This window comes from Bubalus kerabau, chromosome 11 (genome assembly GCF_029407905.1).
Source record: "Bubalus kerabau isolate K-KA32 ecotype Philippines breed swamp buffalo chromosome 11, PCC_UOA_SB_1v2, whole genome shotgun sequence".
Lineage (NCBI taxonomy): Eukaryota > Metazoa > Chordata > Mammalia > Artiodactyla > Bovidae > Bubalus > Bubalus kerabau.
This window is the reverse complement of record NC_073634.1, coordinates 5,679,796-5,692,016: the sequence shown is the minus strand read 5'-3', so window position 1 is coordinate 5,692,016 and position 12,221 is coordinate 5,679,796. Positions and strand designations below refer to the sequence as shown.

Genomic DNA, 12,221 nt, shown 5'->3' with positions numbered 1-12,221 from the left:
GAACATTGGAGTGGGTTGCCATTTCCTTCTCCAATGCATGAAAGTGAAAAGTGAAAGTGAAGTTGCTCAGTCGTGTCCGACTCTTAGCGACCCCATGGACTGCAGCCCACCAGGCTCCTCCGTCCATGGGATTCTCCAGGCAAGAGTACTGGAGTGGGGTGCCATTGCCTTCTCCACTCAATAAAGCTGGAAGAAAACAAACCAAAACAAAACCTATTCACCTCTAATGGGCAATAGATCTAGGCAGTGATCATCAATAGCTGTTAACAACAAAGAAAGAGACCGGCAGTCATTCTGTGCCTGTCGGTGACATCATCTTGACGAATAATTGGCCTAAGTCTGATCCAGCCTCAGACAGCAAGCACCTGGGCGGAGGATCCTGAGATGTGAGCCGCTGGAGGCACAGTCAGCAAAATCCAGACTGAGGGAAAACTCTGCGGAACAAACTATCCAGTTGCTTCAAGAAATAAATGGCCAGACTTCCCTAGTGGTCCAGTGCTTAAGAATCCACCTTACCATACAGGGAACACAGGTTCGGTCCCTCGTGGGGGAACAAAGATCCCATGTGCTGTGGGGCAACCAAGCCCATGAGCCACAATTACTGAGCCCTCATATCACGACAGAGTCTGCAAGCTACTCTGAAAGTGCTTGCACGACACAATGAACATCCTGAGTGCCAAAACTGAGACCTAAGGCAGCTGAATAAATAAATATGAAAAAAAGAAAAAGAAATGCAAAGAAAACTAGGGTGCAGGACCAACTGAATAAAATACACCTAAAAATACATTTTGATCAACTGCAATATGCGCACTCGGTTTGGATCCTGATTTGAATGAACTGTAGAAGGAATTCATGACACAATTAGGGATATTTGAACACTGACTAGATATTTAGTGCTAGCCAGGAATTATAAAGGTGTTTAGATGTTGTCATTATATTTAATTATGCTTAATAAGGTCTGTATGTTTTTGAAATAGGTAATGAAATATTTTAAAGTAAAATGATATGTCTGAGATTTGATTCAAAATATTTAGGTTGATACAAAGCAATTGCAGTTTCGGGCCATCAATTTTAAATCAGTCATGTCAGACTCTCTGCAACCCCATGGGCTGTAGCCTACCAGGCTCTGTTGTTCATGGGATTCTCCAGGCAAGAGTACTGGAATGGGTTGCCATTTTCTACTCCAGGAGATCTGCCCAACTCAGAGATCCCCAACCATTCCAGAATCTCTTAATTCCTAGGCCTGTGCTGCTTCTTTGAGAGTTAGTTGGGGGAGGGGCAGGTTATGAACACTCACATGCTTATTACAAGTTGTGAGAAAGAAACCTTCCTTTGACTTGTCCTAAATTTGCCTTTCCCAAGGGTAGGGCCCTTTCCCAAGAGTTGCCAGATTTAGTAAATAAAAATACAGATGCCAGTTTAAATTAGGAATATAGATAAATAATGACCTTTTTTTTAGTAAACATAGGTCCCCAGCAATATTTCATGAAGAGCCATGAAATACTGGGGACATACTTACATTTAAAAAGTACCTGTTGTTTAAGATTAAAAATTTCCAGGGCCTCCTGGATTTAACCTGGCAACCCTACCTTTTGGTTAGCCCTTCATGATTGAGTGAACGTTCCTCATTTCTCAACCTGGATCTTTCCCAAAGCAAATCTTTTCACTCTGTCCTCAGGGGCAGTCTTTCTCCAGGTTTTCCAACAACTGGTTGACCTTTTGGATCCTCTGTTTCCATTTTCAGGAGACAGAGATGTGAGCTGTGTCCATAAATATTCAAAGTGTGGGGGAATCAAGGTGGAACCCAGCATTCTCATAAATGTTACATACTTTAATCCTCACAAAAATCCTGTGGGTATGTTATTATCCCCATTTTACAGATGAGCAAGTAGAGGCTCCGAATAACTTGTCTAAATCATCCAGTGGGTAGGTGGATCCACAGCTGGATCTTCCTGCATGAAAATCCAAGTCCTTTTCCCTAGCCTGGAGCAAGTAGCCCTGGGTGGGTCTCTGTAACTATTTCACCAAACCTCCTCCTCCATCCAGTGCTCACTTGGAATCTCCCGATCTCTGCGTTGAATCTCATCACTGAGGAATTCATCACCTGCAGGGAGTTCCCAGAAAGATTTGTTATTTACAACCCTGATTTCCCGAACCCCATGGGAGGGATCGGCAGGGTACATCTGGGCTCTCCAGGACTGACTCAACTTCCTAATGACTGACACTTCCAAGTAGTGTTTCTCATTTAATTCTCAGAGGAGCCCTGAGAAGCTCAGATTTTTAGTCCCACTTTCAGGATGAGGAAATTGATCCAAGAGGTCAATTCCCTTGGTCTCCACAAAGCAAACTTGCTCTCAGCTTTCTCCTCTGCATCCTGTCTTGGCTGTTTCCTAAGAACTCTTCAAGGGAGAAGCCTTGCTCTCACTAGCCCTGTGCTGGACACATAGGAGGCATTTGATAAATACAAGTTCCTCATTGTTACTGGGCTCCCTGGGGTCGGAGAATGGAACGTCTCATTTGGAAGGGACGTTTGAGGGGTCCTTTGGTGGCATGAAAATCCTGGTACATGGGAAAGGGTTGCTTTGTTCACCTTGGAGCTAAGCTCAGGGCCTATCAGTTGGCATTTCATAACATTCATTGAATGAACGAATAAATGGATGGATGGATGGATGGATCGGGCGGGCGTCTGGCTGCTAGGGTGAAGAAGGTGGCAGAGATGCTGCCTTGGGGTCAGAAAGACCATCCTGTGTGACTCTATCTCTACAGATGGGGCTGGAGGGGAGTGAAGAACTTTTCAGAATTGAGATGGGACAAGAAAAGTGAACCCGTCTTGCCTGGCTCCTCACCTGGATTAAGATAATCTCATCGAAGAACTTCATAGGAGCCTCATAAAAATTCTGAAAGAAGATCTGAAGTAGAGAGAATGGAAGGGGGTGGGGGTGGGAGTAGGAAACATGTCTCCTTCACGTCCCCCAGGGACTGAGCAAGCCTGAAGCCTCCAACTAAGAGACTTCTGCCTTCGTTTGCCCATTCCGGTGACCTTCAGCTCCTTACCACCAGCGTGCTCTGCTTGCAGAAGCAGAGGCCCACCAGGTCCTAAAGGATGTTTTATCCAGAAAAGGGTGGTGTAGGGGATCCCTGGAGGGCCTGGGAACAGCTCAGAGCCCATCAAACTGCCCTGGGACGGTGATGAAAATGTCCTCCTCTTTCTAGATGGCCCTTTCTGTCCACCACACCCCCACTCCCTGGTGCAGCCAGAACCTCCTCCCCCCAGAGCAGGCCTGGCCCTGTCACTCTCCTACTTGAGTCCCTCCATGGCTCTCAAGTCCCATCCAAGATGAGGCCCCAGCACATTTTGCAGGCTTACCTACGGCCACCCCCCCGTCCCAGCTCCACCCATGTCTAGTTTTGCCAACCAGCCCTACTGTTTCTTCCTTCCAGGTCTCTGAGAACACAATTCCTTTTTCCTGAATTATCTTTCTCCATCTTGTCCCTCTTTCCTTGGTAGACTCTTCCTTCAAGGTTTCAGGAGACTTTTCTGAGTCCTCTCCACCCTCTGTTCCCTGCCCCCACTGTGCTTCTCTTTTTTTCTTTGGTGGTCTAGTCACAAATTAATTCAGTGCCTATTTATGGAGTTCTTATTGCATCCGTCATGATGCCAGGATGGGAGGCCCCAGCGGCGGCAAAGTCAGCATTGTTGTTGTTCAGTCGCTCAGTCGTGTCCGGCTCTTTGTGACCCCATGGACAGCAGCACACCAGGCTTCCCTGTCCTTCAACAACTCCCAGAGCTTGCTCAAACTCATCCTCCTGCTTTCAATCTTTCCTAGCATTGAAGTCTTTTCTAATGAGTCAGTCCTTCGCATCAGGTGGCCAAAGTATTGGGAGCTTCAGCTTCAGCATCAGTCCTTCCAATGAATATTCAGGACTGATGTCCTTTAGGATTGACTGGTTTGATCCTCTTGCAGTCCAAAGGATTCTTGAGAGTCTTCTCCAGCGCCATAGTTTGAAAGCATCAATTCTTCAGCACTCAGCTTTCTTTATGGTCCAACTCTCATATCCATACCTGACTACTAGAAAAACCATAGCTTTCAGCTATGCAAACCTTTGTCAGCAAAGTGATGCCTCTGCTTTTTAATACAGAGACATTGAATTTGTCTAGGTTTGTCACAGCTCTTCTTCCAAGGAACAAGTGTCTTTTAATTTCATGGCTGTAGTCACCATCAACAGTGATTTTGGAGCCCAAGAAAAGAAAGTCTGTCACTGCTTCCACTTTTTCCCCTTCGATTTGCTGTGAAGTGATGGGGCCGGATTGCTATCACTTCTACATGGGGCCTGCACTTTCTGGTTGCATCAGCGGCCCTCCCAGATCTTTATCCCCCAGGCCCTGCCCCCCCAGATTCCTGTCTCCCCAGATCTCTGTCCCTCACATCCCTGTCCACTGCAGTCTTGCCCCATCGTCATCACCTATGTGTCCACGTGCTATGCTCTCCATGGTGTTTGACCATCTGTGCCCAGTTTTGTGGGACAAACAAATGAAAGCAGCAGAGTCGGGGAGCAAGCTCGCCGTCCACCAGCAGGAAATGCCTAGCCCTCGGCCGGCCCCTATGACCCAAGTGCCCCATTCAGCTCTGAAGGGCATGGGCCACCCACCTCATTGAAGAAAGGGTTGTTCCCCATCTTGATCCGTGAGTGGTGCTGGTGGCCTCCGATGACCACCTTCACCACTGGCTTGATGTCGTTGCCCATCAGCTGCCGGGCTTCAAACACCTGCACTCGGACCTGCAGGGGAGAGACCAGGGGAAACTGACTTTGGGGGTCCAGGCTCCTATTTGTCAAGGGGGACTCTTCTCTGAAAGAACAATATGTTCTGGTAAGAAGCATCTACTGCCGATAGAAAGGGGCCCCAAAGCCCTGAGAAGGCTCTGGTTCCCTCTGTTTCTTCCTATGGGAACTGTCACCTCCACTTTGCCTTTTCACTTTGGGTGCACACAGGGTTTACTGAGTGGGAGGGACTTGTTACAGAATAGGGTCGAACATTTCTCAGTTGCTGTTGTTCCGTTTTGCTTGTTTTAAATATTGATTTGACCACACCAAGTCTCAGTTATGGCATGTGGGATCCTTAGTTGCAGCATGTGGGTCTAGTTCCCTGACCAGGGATTGAACCTGGGGCCCCTGCACTGGGAGTGCGGAGTCTCAGCCACTAGACCACCAGGGAAGTCCAGTATATTGTCTTTTATACTTGTGATCTTTTTACAGAACTGAACACTTTATTTATTTTTATTTAATTATTCATTTTTTACCAGAGATAAGGAAGTTTATTTCATTGTGATAAAAGGACCAGTTAATGATGACATATAAAGATTATAAACATTTTTGTTTATACCCTGACAACAGATCTTCACAATATATGAAGCAAAAACTGATAGAAGTATAAAGAGAAAGAAACAAAAACTCTTCTCTCCATTGATACAACAGGTAGGCAGAAAATCATCATGGTATAGTACATTTGAATAGCACTATCAATCAACTGGCTTCCCCAGTGGCTCAGCGGTAAAGAACCCACCAGCCAAGGCAGGAGACTGGGTTCCATCCCTGGGTCGGGAAGATCCCCTGGAGAAGGAAATGGCAACCCACTCCAGTATCCTTGCCTGGAGAATCCCATGGACAGAGGAGGCTGGTGGGCTACAGTCCATGGAGTCGCAAAAGAATTGGACATGACTTAGAGACTAAAGAACAACAACAATCAATCAACTTGATCTGATGGACATTTATAGACTATTTGATCCAACAGTGGCAGAATGCAAATTATTCTTAAGTGTGCACAGAATATTTACCAAGAAACACCATATTCTGGTACATAAAACATGTTTCAATAAATTAAAAAAATAATCATTCAGGTTATGGTTTGCTTTTTTTTTTTTACCATAATGGTATTAATTTATTTTATTTTTTCAGTGTTTGTTGGAGAATAGTTGCTTTACAATGCTGTGTTGGTAGGCACTGAACATTTAAACTTCTCTGCAGTTGAATCTATGATCTGTACTTCTTCTGCTCTCCTGAGACTCAGTGAAGGGCCTCACCTGGAAGTGCTGAGGCTTTGGGGACAGAGCCTTGTGCACTGTGGCGCTGGGAAACATCAGCTTCTGCTTGGCCGCCTCTTGAGCTGTTATGGCCAGGAGGTCTTCATCGCCTGGGGAAACAGCCCAGGGTGGGCTCTCATGGGGGGAGAGCAGGATACTTGGGGGCATGTCCCCCCTTTCATCGTTCTGTCCCCAGTGTCCCCAGTGCTAACTAAAATCACAGCCAAGAGGCCCTGGTAAGGGCGCATGTCCTCCCAGAACCCTCCATGGTCCCCACCTACCCTCGGTACCCCTGGCCTACTGTACATGGGCGGGGCACGCTCTGGGGAACGGTCATCCTTGCCTCCTTCTGCAGCCCGTTGGAGGCTGAGTCTTATGTCTACGGTGACAAGTAGACATACTGGGGAGGTGTCCGGAGAGCTCACAATCCTATAGGCCTCAAGGCTTGGGTCTCCAAGATCCCCAAGAGCCCATCCAGCTATGGTTGGAGAAGGGCAGGGCTCAGCCCCGTGAAAGTACATACCGGTCTTCTCGATATCCTTGTAGGTCACAAGGGCTGCCTGTAAGGTGACGGCGCACTGCAAGGCAAAGGCAGGAGCTGTAAGGCCCTGCAGTCGTCGGCAAGATTACGGCGCTGCAACCTGGCCCGTCGTGGCAGGACGCACACCCAGCCATCCTGGGCCGAGCGATGCTGACCACGGCACAGGGCCCCACCGGGGGGACTGTGCAGTCTGCGGTGGAGGGAGGTCATGAACCGATGGGGAGAGAGCAATGGGTCACTGCGGACGGGGCTGAAGGACAGAGGAGGCGTGCGGCAGTGGTGGTGACAGAACAGAATGCCGCAGGGTGGGGAGCAGAGAGAGGTGACTTGGGGCCAGTCTGGAACCACTGATGCTAAACTCCTAGCCCAGCATCTCATGACGCCTGTGGGAACTCCAGCAAACACCCAATTGACCTCCTGCCTCCAAGCGCCCTCACTGTTCAGCCATCGTCAGAATTGACCCCTGAACACCCTAAGGGCCCTAAGCTATCAGAGTAAAGTCACAGCATATCCTCGTAAATCCCGCAAGGCCCTTCCCTTCCGGCCCCTGGCCGCTGCCCAATCTCCTCTCTCCCACACTCAGGCCCTCTCCGCCCCTCCCCCAGTGCAGGCAGCCCACCCCCCTGAACACGCTGGCTGCCTTTTGTCCCTCCAGCCTCCACACAAGCACCTTATATTCCTGCCAGGGGCTGTCTTTCTTTCCTATCTGTTGGGCAAACTCATGTGCTGCTGTGCTTAGTCGCTCCATCATGTCCGACTCTTTGCGACCACATGGACTATAGCCCACCAGGCTCACCTGTGCATGGGGATTTTCCAGGCAAGAATATTGGAGTGGGTTGCCATGCCCACTTCCAGGGGATCTTCCCAACCCAGGGACTGAACTTCTGTCTCCTGAATTTCAGGCGGATTCTTTACCATCTGAGCCACCACGGGTCTCCTTAAAAACCATCTATAGGGCTTCCCTGGCGGCCCAGTGGTTAAGAATCCTCCTGCCAATGCAGGAGACACAGGTTTGACCCCTGGTCCAGGAAGATCCCACATGCCGAGAAGCAACGAAGCCCGTGCGCCGCAGCTATTGAGCCTGTGCTCCAGAGCCCGGGAGCAGCAACTACTGAAATGCCAGTGCCCTAGAGCTGGTGCTCTGCAACCACAGAAGCCATGGCAATGAGCAGCCTTCACGCTGCAAGTAGTAGCCCTTGCTACTCTCTAGTTGAGAAAAAGTAGAAAAAAGCCTGCACAGCAACCAAGACCCAGAACAGCCAAAAATAAATAAATAAAACCACATAAAAATTTTTTTTCATCTATAAAAGTGGAACTCTGACCTACACTCTGTAGCAATCAGCTCAGGACACGAACCTGATACTTCCAGTAACCAGCCCAGGAAGTCAGTTTGCTGTGAGTCGGACCTACAGAAAGTCAGACCACCAGCTCTAGCGACAAACAGCCAGGACTTGATTAATAACCGACGAATCCTTTAATTTTGTTCCCACTTTTAGCTCAGGGCCAACGGGAGAAAGCCAAATATATACCCCTAAGCAATCACATAGGGTGCTCAGCTTCTAGTTGGTCCACTTACAGCTCCCCTCACATCAACAGCCTCCCATCAGGACATACCTGAAGTCTTCCCTTTTTTCTACCACTGAGTTTTCTCACTCCTCTGCCTGCCTTTGTGTCTCTGTCAAATCCAAGTGCTGACTCCCTTGTTATATCTGCTGTTGTTGTTTAGCCGCAAAGACGTCCGACTCTTTTGCGACCCCATGGACTGTAGCCCACCAGGCTCCTCTGTCCATGGGATTTCCCAGGCAAGAATACTGGAGCGGATTGCCATTTCTTTCTCTAGGGGATCTTCCTGACCCAGGGATCGAATCCGTGTCTCCTCCATTGTAGGCAGATTCTTTACCACTGAGCCACCAGGGAAGCCCCTTGTTATATATTAATAGCAAGCTCTGAATAAATCGCCTTTGCTTATTCTCATCTGGTTGGTCTTCATCACCTCCTCTGTAAAGCCTTTCATGTTCTCTCAAGTGAAATCATTCCTTCCCTCCTGACCTCAGTGAAGTAGCTTTACAGACCCCAGTACACATGTGCTGGAGCGCTTGCCATGTGAGTGACAACAGATGTGGGCTTCGTTCACGTTTGTATCCCAGACCTAGCACGGTTGCTGACACCTGCAGACAACTGGCTGAATACTGATCTCAATGGGTGGATGAAGGGTAGAGGGGTGAGTCGGTACATGGAGAGTGTCATGGAACTTGGGGAGATGATGACAAGTGTGATGGGGTCCCCCAGGGTAGAAAATGTTCTCTGGGTTGGGGGGACACTGAGACACTGCTGCAGTGCATGACCCAGCTTCATCAGCTGTCCCCACTCCTTCAGCCACCCTCCCTGGGGCCCGACCCACCTCTGTGGGCATCATGGAATGGTTGAGCAGGGTTAGGTCATTCACAAAAAGGATCTTTCTTGGTTTTTTCACCAAGGGCTTGAGCAGTACTGTGGCCATGCCAATGAACCTGGGGAGACAGGGAGCAGGTGTGAGATCCTGAGCCAGGTGTCCTTCTCAGTCTCAGGCATAGCTTTACCCCGGGATGTCTTTTCCCTCCTTGAGGCTGTGCTGTCCAGACAGAAGGAAGGATGCGGTGATGCGGAGCACCCACAAGAGGGCGCAGGACTCTCAACTCTCTGGGAACTGGCTTGGGGGCTTCCTTGCCAGGGGGCACCCTAGTTACTGGCTCTGCCGTGCTGTGCTCAGCCCCTTTCCAGAAGCTCTGCTCCCACGCTCCTCTGGAACAGGACCTGTGCTAAGGAACAGCTGATTGGACCAGGACGTGGGCATCTGACCAAACTGGGCCAATCAAATTCTCTGTCCTAGGAATTTTGACCTGGGATGCCATAGCTCAGTCTCAGTAGGGCACTAGAATGGGGCTGTGATGAGAAACCAGTGTTGGGCAGAAAGAAACAGGTTTGATATCTTGTGTCTTCAAAAGAGACAGAAAGCTCCTGAGTCCCCACTTTCCTAATTCTGTTTGATCTGTCTATCTATAATCCTAGTCTTGATACCTTTTTTTTTTGGTATTAGCTGTCTAGAGTGGGTTCTAGTCTTTGCATCTGAGTGAGTTATGGGTTAGAGACTGGAGACACAGCATTTGCTGTAGATTTGGTCAGAGAATCAGGCTCCTCCTGCCTCTCTCTGGGGGAGCCTTACCTTTCCTTCTTCACTGAGCCCATGTCTCGAAGGGTGATTTGCAGGAAAGAGTCCTTCTGCAGCGGGTGGTTCCAGAGGTGCCAGATGAGTGTCTGGGGGAGCCATGGAGAAGTCAGTACCCTCCCTCTACCCCGCCCCCTTCCCATCCTTCTAGGAAACGAGAAAAGATGCAGGTGAAGGTCTGGCGCTGTGTTTCTCTTGAACTGAGGACTCTCCCTCAAGTCCAGTTTCCTAAGAGGAGGCATTTGTTACCTTCACCCAGGAGCTGGGCATCCTCCCTGAGCTCCTAGAGCTTAGCTGCAGTACTGGGGGCTTGTTAGTAGTTAAGGGGCTTGGGAATCAGGTGGTGGGATGAGGATGGATGGGAGATGAGAGGGGATCCTGCAGGAGCCCTGTCTCTGGAAACATCAGGATGGCTGGTTGGACAAGCTGAGTCCCTCCCTAGGGTGAGGGAGGAAGGCCAAGAGCTCTGAGCAGCTGTGGTTTCAGTGGCCCTGAGACCCCACACAGCCTTCTCAGCACAGAGGCTGCTCACAGGGCAAGATGCTCCAGCCATGGGAAGGCTGATGAGGCCCCTGTCTCCTCCCTAGACTTCTGAGCATAGTCAGTCTGGACTCAGCCTGAATGCTGGGCTTGTCATGGTCTCATCTGGGCTTGCCCTGATGTGTTTTACCTCATTCCACACGGGGTGATTGCCCTCCACCTCACGAGTTGTCCTCTTGACATCTGAAAAGACACCAAGGGGCCAGCATATGCGATAGGATATGTTTCAAAGTCTAGGTTCGAGTGAGCAAAGAGAGGTCAGACTCTCTAAGAAAACATCCAGTCTACATTGGCAGATGTGATGTGGCACTGATTCTTTCTAACTTAGAAGTTTTCTAAATTTCTCACATTTTGTTAAGAGTGACATCACCCCCATGTGACAGATTTATGTGTTCATTTTCCTCCTGGGTACACAGTTCCCAGTCATCTCGCACCAGGGTGGGGCGGGGTAACTCGTTCTGGCTAATGGAGAGTGGGAGCGATACTTAACTGCTGCCTGGATTGGCTCCTGAAGCTTCCCACGAGAGTGTCCATTCCCCTCCCCACTCCCGTGTCCACTGTCTGCGGGCAGAGCGATGCCTGGTGACTCTGCAGCCACCAGCAACAAGCAGCTAGTCCCCAATCTACTGTTTGGAGGAGTCATTCAGGATTGCTGCCTGATCTGTACCATCAACGTTAGACTTGGTTGTAAGCAAGAGGTGAACTTCTGCTGTGTTAAGACACCGGGATTTAAGGGTTCTGTTGTTACCGTTGAGTAACAACCAACGGTAAAGCCAGCGTACCCTGAGACATCCTAAAACATCTCTAATGGGTTGAAAGGTCTTTATCCACTACAATTTGTCTTCTCCAGAAACATCTTTAACAAAGAACAGTCCATAGCCCTGCAAAGAACCCCTAAATTGGTAAATCTGAGATTCTTCCCAAGAAACAAATATGTGTGTGAGGGCATGGTAACCCACTCCAGTATTCGTGCCTGGAGAATTCCATGGACAGAAGAGCTTGGTAGCCTACAGTTAATGGGGTTGCAAAGAGTTGGACATGTAGCCATTCACTGGAAAAAATGAAGGCAGAGAAGTCATACTAAGAGAAATCGTAGCAATAAGGATGATAAATTTGAAAGACCCGGATGATGTCTATCTCGCCTTTTGGTCACATGGCATCTTTTACATAGTAGGGCACCAATGGGTCTAGTTTGCACTGGACACGTTGCCTCTTGGGGGTCCTGGCTCTTACCTCTGAAGTACACGGACACGCAGGGTCTGGGTGGGGGGCTTAGGGGTGGGCTAATCTTGGCCGACTGCATGATAAGCCGCAGCATCTTCCCCACCTACTTCTCAATGTCCTTCTCAGGCAAAACTTCCTGCAAGGAGCACCTTGGTCCGGGGCTTCTCCTAGGGCTTATAGAGTGAGTAAGGTCTGTTGCTTAGCAACAGAGGTGATGTCACAAAGGCCAGTGGTTCTTGATTCTGGAGAGGAATGAAGAAAATGGAAAGACGAAGAAGTCAGGGCATGATGAAGCCAGTGGCTTCAGGTGACCAGGGCTGTAGAAACAAAACAACTTGACTAAGTTTCATTTCCCCTTCCCATTTTCTTTTCTCTCTCGTTCTTACTGTTCTTCTAATTTCAAGATCAGGAAAAAGGGGAATACGTTCTCTTTATACAAGCAAGATATCTGGACTGAATCATTGCCAAAGTCACACTGTTTCCATAAGAAAATAGAGAAGGGAAGTGAGTTGAGAAAAGGAATAGGTAACTCAAAGATGATTTCAGTGGTGTTTCAGAAGTCCTTCCTAATGTGGAAGCAAACATTGAGGCCTCCCTTTTTCTTAAGAGGACATGGGTTTAGATAGTGAGT

At 48.9% G+C, this 12,221-nt stretch overlaps 1 protein-coding gene across 1 annotated transcript in view; it reads right to left on the bottom strand.

Annotated features, from left to right (window-relative positions):
* Positions 1-11,684, bottom strand: part of FER1L5 (fer-1 like family member 5) — a 54,866-nt gene extending 43,182 nt beyond the window's left edge. Inside the window, exons 1-9 of the mRNA XM_055539266.1 lie at positions 11,600-11,684; positions 10,497-10,549; positions 9,824-9,915; positions 9,023-9,131; positions 6,604-6,658; positions 6,081-6,190; positions 4,651-4,779; positions 2,847-2,909; positions 2,054-2,104 (exon numbers count right to left, since the gene is read on the bottom strand). Of these exons, the coding sequence (XP_055395241.1) occupies positions 2,054-2,104; positions 2,847-2,909; positions 4,651-4,779; positions 6,081-6,190; positions 6,604-6,658; positions 9,023-9,131; positions 9,824-9,915; positions 10,497-10,549; positions 11,600-11,684 (747 nt within the window). The remainder of the gene's footprint in view (positions 1-2,053; positions 2,105-2,846; positions 2,910-4,650; positions 4,780-6,080; positions 6,191-6,603; positions 6,659-9,022; positions 9,132-9,823; positions 9,916-10,496; positions 10,550-11,599) is intronic.
* Between the last annotated feature and the right edge of the window lie 537 nt (positions 11,685-12,221).